Consider the following 9,171-nt stretch of genomic DNA (forward strand, 5'->3'; position numbering starts at 1 on the left):
TCAAAATAGGGAATGTGTAAAATGACTATGTATAATTACTCACTTTGTTTATGAATGAGTTTTGTATGAAATTTTTATTTTTGGTACAGTAGGGAGCCGATTATCCAGTACGATCGGGACCATCGCTATTCCGGATAACTGATTTTTCCGGTTTTCTGAATCGCAACAAAAAGTCGGGTTTTTTTATCGTTAAACCGAACTAAAAAAAAATATTAGGAAATAATTTTAAAAAGAAGAAAAAACGATGAAGTAATACAGTAATGATTATTTCTAAAATGATGATATGGTAAACATCTTTCAAAAAAGAAAGAAAAATCCTAAAATCTTGTAAGGGAAAATTTTTTTTTTTTTAGAAATGGCGGGAAAATTTATCGAACTTTGTTCCGGTTTTTTGGTTTTCCGGTTTTCTGATTTCCGGATAACGGGTTCTGTACTGTACTTAAAAACTTTATGCCTCGGATTTGTAGCACTTTACTTTAAAGTTGTTTTTTTTATTATATGAAAAGCAGCTATTAAAACAACATTTATTGGATCAAATTAGTAACTAGCTTAATAAGCAGGTTCTATATATTTTAATTATTCTTAAATGGTCTATTTTAAATCAATGAATTCAAATCATTTAAGTAATTTAAATTATTGTGAATATTCATTAGGAATAGTATAGAATGAGTTATGCTTTTCTTCAGCTTGTTCAATAATTATAATTTTATGGAGAGATGTAACAAATTCTAGTTTCAAAATTTATGTTGAGATTTAAATTTATGTTGGGTTGGAAAATTGTTGTCGGGATTTAATTCCCAATAGCAGAAACTTTCCAGCACTATAGCGATCACTGCTGGTTATTAGAGCATGGGCAGATAGTTTTTCATCTGAGTTTTTTCCCCCAACTGTATAAGGAATTTATTCCTGTTTTTTGTATCATTGTGTGAAATTTAAACAACAAAGTTTTTATGTATGAGGTGTATTTGCAAATTTTGTTGCATGCATGTTAGATTAAGCTGAATTTTTACGATATTCTCTAACTGTATTGAGATCGCTGTCAAATTTGGATTTATAAAGTTAGTTTTGCAGATTTACTCTTTCAGCTTATGCCAATTTCCCTCATGCATAATTTTATTTTTTTTTTCTCAGATAAAGTGAACTTTTCAGTATTTTTTTCTCATTGCAGTTCTTTTAAATTTACAACATTTACTTAAATATTTAGTTAATACAATAATTTATCAAACTAATGATAAAGAAGTTTAAGAGTCACAGACTAATGTTTAACAAATGCTTTTTGTTCTATAAGGTAAAAATACAAAATTTTTAGTTAAATTTTTATTTACTTCATTCTTTGATAGAGATGTAACAAAACCATGCTGTTCTGTTTTGTAACATTATAGAAAAAGATATCCACCATCTTTCAATGTGTTGCACATTTTTTAAAATTTTTTTATTTAGCCTTTTCTACAAACAGTGCTCACTATTGTATGTTATTTCAGTATATTAAATGTGTGAGATTTTAGTATGTAATTATTTTAATATGTTTTTACTAAATGTAATTTGTGAAATATTTTAGCTGAAAAGCCTTACAGTATTGGAGGAGGTAGTTTCCTGGAACTTATTCCTCAAGAAAAGCATAGAAGGACACAATTATTAATAGAAAAATCAGCAAAGACTTCATCTAAAGTGTTATCATTCCATTTAAGATCTCAATCTGATAATGGTATAATATTCTACTCAGGAAGAGATGATGAACGTACTTTACTCCAGGTAAATTTCGATCTTTTTTTTTAAAAGAATCTTTTTTAGCATATTTGAAACTGAAACTGTCAGATTTATGAATTTAACATCATTTTTTAATAACATCAACATTATTTTCATTGCTTAGTATTACCAAGAACATAATCTTTATTTAATAGAATTATCAAGTTTATTCTAAAATTTGCTATTTTTTTCTTTCTTTGATTATTATTTTTAATTTTTTAAATGTTTTCATTTTGTGCTTTTTTTTCCTCAATGCAAAACAGAAGCTGAAACTGTCAGAATTATTTATTTGGCTTCATTTTTTTTAATAATATTTATTGCGTAGCATTTCCTAGTATATTCTTTATTCTGCTCTTTTTCACTTTCTAAAAAATTTCCTTCTTTCTTGATTATTTAAATTATTTATGTTTTTTTTTAAATTTTATTTTAATTTTGTGCTTTCTTTTCTTAGCACATCAAACTGTATCAAAATTTGGCATAATTTTTTTTACAAAATCAATATTCTCTTTATTCAGGAAAACATGCAGCATACTTCACACGAGAGTTATTACATTGATGTCAGTAAATGATATCTTGTTTTTAATCGTTATATTTTAAAGCATGTAGTTTGTTATGATGATGTATTATGATGATATATATCGCACCCCAGCAAGAAAAGTGACACAAGTCAAAAAACAGCAATTTTGAGGTTATGTCAATAAAAAATATGTATGAAGTTCCCCATCAAGCTCAAAAGGTGTCTCATCTCTAGATTTTGCTTAAGATTGTGCTATTTCAGAATAAGTTATATAGTATTCTTTAAGTTGATTTTTCTCAAATACTGTTTTTTAACTTGTGTCACTTTTCTTGCTTGGGTGCAATATGTAGATACATATGAGTTTGGGATGTTAAGGAAGAAGAGAAACTGTTGCCCATATTTAGGGAAAAGTGTTGATTTAAACGTAACTCTTGTGAATCTGAAAAACATGTGACATTATATTTCTAAAATATTGTTTGAATATTGTTTCACGAAAAAATTATATTTTATTTATATATCTGCACTTTTTTTTGTTTAGGTTGTTAAAGGGAAATTAGTCTATTCTTCTAAACTGAAGTCTTCTGATGAAGTAGTTACGGAACTCAGTTTGCCGTCCCTCAATGATGGTCAGTGGCATAAAATAAGTTTGGTTTTTGCTGACGAAAAACATGTTCATTTAAACATCAGTATGGATCATTACACTCAAGTGATTGTCTCAAAGAAAACTCTTCACGATTTTCTTGAACCTTATATTTCTTCAATAGTCTTCGGTGGAGAATGGGAGCATCTTCAGTTCACTGGTAAGATTATTTAGGGGAAAAAGTTATTTAAAATTTTCAATTTATTAATATTTTTTCTTTTTTGATCATTAACTATTATTAGTCAAAGATATTTAAAGTGGAAAATAATTTGAGATATTTTCAAAATTTACCAACAGATTGAAAAAATATTCGGGAGCTGTTTTGTAGAAAAGTATTAGTAAACTAATACTGTCTTTGTTTTTTATTATTGTCTTGATTGATTGTCTTTGTTTTAAAATTTTATGCAGTTAACTCATATAGTTCTAACAATAAGGTAACTGTATTTTCTTTTAGTAACCCTAACTCTTTTATATTCAATTTTTAATAATATAAAATTAAAGATAAAATTATTATTAAATTACCTTGCTGCCTGCCATTTTATCTTCCGTTCCATGTTAATAATACTTTTCAAGTTAACTACATTTTAATTCTATTTTTTAAAAAAAGATGGCTTAATTTTTTAGAGCTGAAAGAAGGAAAAAGGGAAAAAAATATTAAAACCAAGAAGGTGAAAATTACTTGAACCTTCTTTTGTAATTTCTGTACAATAGACTCTGCAGGCATGTAGCAACATGTTGAATCAATGTGTTGTAAGAGGTTACTTGTTTGTTGGATTTTTAAAAAAAATTGCATTAAAATAATGTTTTTATTAAATATGGAAAAATAAAAATCTATTGCGAAAATATTAATAAGTATGAAATACACTTAACATTTTAATTCTTCTTATATGTGTCAAAGTTTTGTATTTAAATTTTTCATGACATAATCAAAATTCAAGACTATTCAATTTCTATTCACTATATGCTATTCTTCTCAATTTTTTTTCTGTAAAGCATTTTTATTAATGTGAATATATTTTATTACTTTTACAAATTGTTATACTGGAAAAAAAAATTTGACTTTTATTTTGTAAAATACACTGAAAAATAGTTTTGAACGAATGTTATATTTTTTATAAGTTATTCAAAAGTATTTTAATTACTTAATTATTTTTATGTTTTTAAAAGTTTTCTGATGTAAGAGCTTAAAAAAAATTTTTATTTTAAAAAAAAATATAATAAATATTTTTTTTTTAATAGATGTTTTGGGATGCATAAAACTAATTGCCATCAATGATGAAGTGCAACAAGCAAATTCATCAGGTTATTTCAAGCTCTTTCAGCATGGTAATGCCAACTCTGTGTGCCAAAGTGAAGCCCTGGGAATTGATAAAGTTACAACTGATCCATTGAGCATAGGGGTCATTCTCGTCATTGTCTTCTTTGTTATATTGCTAGTTGTCATTCTTATCAGTTTCCTCGTATTTAGAAGAAGAAAACTGAAACGAGATAAATGTACCAGTCAAATAAAACAGAACGGCAATGCCTTTTTGACCAGCACTTCTGCCGATGCTCACCGATCTCATCCTGGATTTACAGACAACACAGCCAATGAGGACATTCTTCGAAATCACCTGCCCGATGATATCATGCCCAAGAAATTGAAAGACAGAGATTCCATGTCCTCCCACACCGAATGTCCTCAAAAAAGGCCGGATATCATCGAAAGGGAAATTCACAGCAAGCCAGCATTTGTGCAGAGAATTGAAGATCCCCCGATCCATACTTCAGATAAGCCACAAAATAACTATCTGAGAGATATGGAAAATCCAGTTGACCTCGAGCCACCGGAACATTATGATCTGGAAAATGCCAGTAGTATTGCACCGTCTGATATTGATGTGGTGTACCACTACAAAGGATTTAGAGATGGCAACATTAATAAATACAAATCCCCTCCGAATTCCGAAATTCCATCGTATCACAAACACAACCACAGGCATAGTCCTCATCAGTTTCAATCGAAACCTATTCGTGAAAGCCCTCGTAACATCTTGCACAAGCCCCACAATCCTTTAATTCAAAGCAACAAAATGCAGAACACTCCTCTGGCTCGCTTAAGCCCTTCTAGTGAACTCTCTCAGCAGACGCCTAGGATCCTTACTCTTCAAGATATCAGTGGCAAGCCTCTACAGAAGGCGCTGCTTGCCACCGCGCAAGGAGTTGGATCTAAGCAATTTCAAGATCCTATGACTAACTCTGATCGTAGTCTAAATAGTCCAGTTAGCAATTTAAGTCACAGTACTAGTAGCATGCAATCTAGCCACCAGAACATTAAAAAACTAAAATCCAGGGACAATAGCATGACTTTAGGTCTCACTCCTGAGGAGATAGAAAGGCTAAATGCCAGACCAAGAAATTTAAGTCTAGTTAGTACCTTAGATGCCGTGTCATCGTCCAGTGATGACAATGCCAACAAAAGTGCTCATAACAAATTAGCAGAACTTTTAGAGTCAAATACAGAGCTTTTAGAAGCACAAGACTCCTCCACCGATGAAAGTGGTAACGATTCTTTCACGTGTTCCGAGTTTGAATATGATAACTATGACAAAGTTCATCGGGAGTTCGGACCACGCAATATGATATTTTCAAAATTAGCCGAAGAGGACAATGAAAATGATGAAGAATATAGTAAAAATTACGATAGGTTTGATTCTTTCAGAGGATCATTTAGTACTTTAGTCGCTTCTGACGACGAGTCCTCAAATCCTCCTCCTTACAAACCAGCAAACGGTTCCATGCTAGGCTGGGACTGTTTATTAAATTGGGGACCAAATTTTGAAAATTTAGTAGGTGTTTTTAAAGACATTGAGCAATTACCAGACAATGTTAATTCAAATGGACATGCACAAACTGATGAAGATTATGTATGAACCATGTAATTTAATAGTCATTGTATATAATACATTTGTCCTCTTAATCAAATTTTAATTTCCATAAGTTTTCCTGACAAATGCTTTTTGGAAAGTTGTACATATGTAATTCTGAAGAAAATTGTGCATACTGTTTAAATGTGTGTATTTATTAATCAAAGAAAATTGTGTGATTTCATACATTTTTTTAGCATCGTACGATACTTACAAAAAACTTTTTTATACAGTTCCATTTTTTACAATTCCAATTTTTACAATTGCATTTTACATTCCATTCAACTGTTTTTTTTATGATGTTTTACACTTGTTCTATCTTCATTGTTTTTGATACTTTTGGTCTGTATTGCCAAAGGCCTTTTAACTTACTATATTTTTAAACTTAATATTTATGATTGTACGTGCCTTGTTAACTGTTAGCCAAATATTTTTTTTTCCTTTAACAATTTTCTAAAACATGTATTGTTCTGCATGAATACTTATAATTTTTTATTAAGAGAAATATTTCTTAAATCTTTTTTTTTTCCAATTTTTTAGGTTGACCTATTAATTTTAAAATTTTTCACACATTGAAAATAATTTTCATTAAAAAAACTTGTTACATTTTTATTATTATTATTTTTTTTAAAAATTAACTTTGTTATTTTCTTATATATCAGGGTTGTATGTATTTCAATAATTTTGGTACCTCATTTTTTTAAACTAGTCAGTAGGCGTCATATCTGCTTCTCATCTGTGTCCATTTTTTCCCCTTTATTCTTTAGGTGATTACCCAAACATATTTTTTAACCATTAAAGTGACCGCATGTGCCATGGATTACAAACAAATCCATCCATTTGTTTCAGTTGTTTATGCAATTCCTTAATTTGTGTCATATTTTAATTATTTTTAAAATACCATGATATGATTGCCATTTCAATGTCGATTATTAAGCTTTTTTTTTAATAATTTTTTTTTGTAGTTTATATCAATTTTTAAAAAAATTATTATAGCTCATATTTTTTTTATCCTTATTTTTATGCATAATTAACATTTTTTAGTGTTTTTTTTCCTTGATAATTTATTACATCATTAAAAATTATTCTTTTTTTATTTTATTTTTTCTACTTACTTTCATTAAAAATTATTCAATTTTTATCCTTTTTATGAATATATTAATGTGATATTCATTACTTTTTGATCAAATTTCGTTTGATTCATGACTTTTTCTTTCAACTAATTATTAATATTTGTCTTATTATTTTATTTATATAATGCTTTGCATGAATGAACCTGTAAAGTTACTTAATGCATAAATTTTTTTTATACTCATTTTCTTTTTTTAAAACTGTATTAATTATCATTAATTTAATTAAACTGACCTTTAAATGTATAAATGATTACTGTTCACAATTTTTCGTTTAAAAATTCAATAAGTAATTTTAATACCCATAAAATTGGTAAAATTTCTTATCTGATTAGGTTTTGTGCCATAAGTGTTTCCCAAATTTCTTAAGTTTCAAATTAGAGTTGTCATTTTTATTATCAAATTCTTAAAAAAAAGTATTATCTGCTAAACTTGTGTATAATATCAGACTGCTAATATTAATTTCTATGTAATATTGTTAAGTTATTATATGGAATACATATTTAAATTTTTTATTTATAAATGCAATGAAAAGTCAATTTTCATATCGTAAAATAGAAATTAAAAAACTGAAATAAACTTTAACTTAAATTTTAAAGGCTGTTATATATCCTTAAATAATCCCAAGAAACATCAGTAAAATAATTTTATTTTACAATATTTAACATATGTAAAAATTATTTTTTATTGCTTAGTTTTATTGTTTTATTTATATTTTCTTTTTTTAACATATAATTTATCCATAAAATAATTTTGCTTTAATATTTCACTCACATAAAAATTGAATTTTTTATTGCTTAAGTTATTGCTTTATTTTCTTTTTATTTAACATATTTGCCCGTATTTTATTTTAGCATTCATAAAATAGTAGAATTTATTTAGTCGGATTAAGTAAAGACTGTTTTTTTAAAATTATTATTATAGTTAAAAAAATTTGTAAAAACTTTTTAGCCCTATAAAATATTAGTAATTTATTTATTTTAATTTATAAGGAAAAAATAATAAGTTAAAATTATTTAGTAGTAGCATTAACAATTTCAATCAAGAATTTGGTCCCTGTGCAAACTTAATTTCAATGCCTTGCACTATTTTTCCATGAAATAACACGAGGAAAATGGAATTTAGAGTTTAAATGCAAAAAAGCAACCTGCTTAATGTTCAGAGGCTTAAACAAAAGTTTTGTTCTGTTGTATAATTTAAACAACAACTATTTAACTGTTATCATTTATATTTCATAATATTAACAGTTTTTAAAGTCATGAAATTTTCAAATCACCAATCCACAGCATGAAAACAGTTGGGAAACACTTATATATTATTTTTTATGAGTATTGACTTGTAATATTTACATACCAAAAATCGCCAAACTGTTAAGTATGATTTTGAAACTGTGTTCAAAAAAATTGTTTTTCTGACAAATTGTAATGTAACCTGAAACTTTTTTTCTTCTCCATAAATCATGTTGTTCCTGGAACTTCTAAGTCCACAATGCCCTTCAGTTGTATACATAAAACTTGTGCATGAAGTGCAGTTTCATTACTCATCCTAAACAATGTTATGTTGAAGAAAATATACAAAATGTAAATTATACAATTCATTTTGTAGGAATGAATGTGCCATTTGTGTAAATATATGATGCAGCATTATTTGCTGTTCTTTAATAATAAAGTGTTATATGCTTTGTTTATACTGTATCCTTATTGAACTACTTAAAGTAAACATGTTCACAGTGCAGTGTTCCCTAACCTTTTTATCACTGCGACCTGTCAACGTTTGATAATTTTACCACGGCCTGCTGAGGGTGGGGGAGGGGGCATTGATTGTTTATATTTTAGATTATTGAAGTTATACTTCTTATGCGACTTCCAACAAGGTTGCGTTAAACGTTTAACGCTACATTTTTATTGGCCGGGAAATCACGTGGTAGGATCCAGTTTTCCCTCATTCATTTTCATATTGTTTTGGTTCTCACTAGCATTAAAATAATAAAAGTATTGTTTTTCTATAAATATTTTTTTAGTTTGATTTTATACACATATAATTTAATAGGGTAGTATTTTTTTATTTTCAAATAATACAGTTACACAAAAAAATAAATATAAAGTGATTTAACATTTTAACTTACTAGAACATTAAATCAATGAGAACCCTGAGCTTGTTTCTTTGCAATGAGACGGTTCCATCTGGGGGTAATCGGAGACAATGATACATAACAAACATTAAGAAATTTAT

General features: G+C 27.7%; 1 protein-coding gene across 1 annotated transcript in view; it reads left to right on the forward strand.

Annotated features, from left to right (window-relative positions):
• Positions 1 to 6,686, forward strand: part of ft (cadherin-related tumor suppressor fat) — a 151,273-nt gene extending 144,587 nt beyond the window's left edge. The window contains exons 15-17 of the mRNA XM_043042227.3: positions 1,559 to 1,752; positions 2,802 to 3,063; positions 4,143 to 6,686. Coding sequence (XP_042898161.2) covers positions 1,559 to 1,752; positions 2,802 to 3,063; positions 4,143 to 5,815 — 2,129 coding nt within the window. The 3' untranslated portion in view covers positions 5,816 to 6,686. The remainder of the gene's footprint in view (positions 1 to 1,558; positions 1,753 to 2,801; positions 3,064 to 4,142) is intronic.
• The last annotated feature ends 2,485 nt before the right edge of the window (positions 6,687 to 9,171 follow it).

Source organism: Parasteatoda tepidariorum, chromosome 5, assembly GCF_982258835.1.
Source record: "Parasteatoda tepidariorum strain Cologne lab strain chromosome 5, Ptep-v5.0, whole genome shotgun sequence".
Classification (NCBI taxonomy): Eukaryota; Metazoa; Arthropoda; class Arachnida; order Araneae; family Theridiidae; genus Parasteatoda; species Parasteatoda tepidariorum.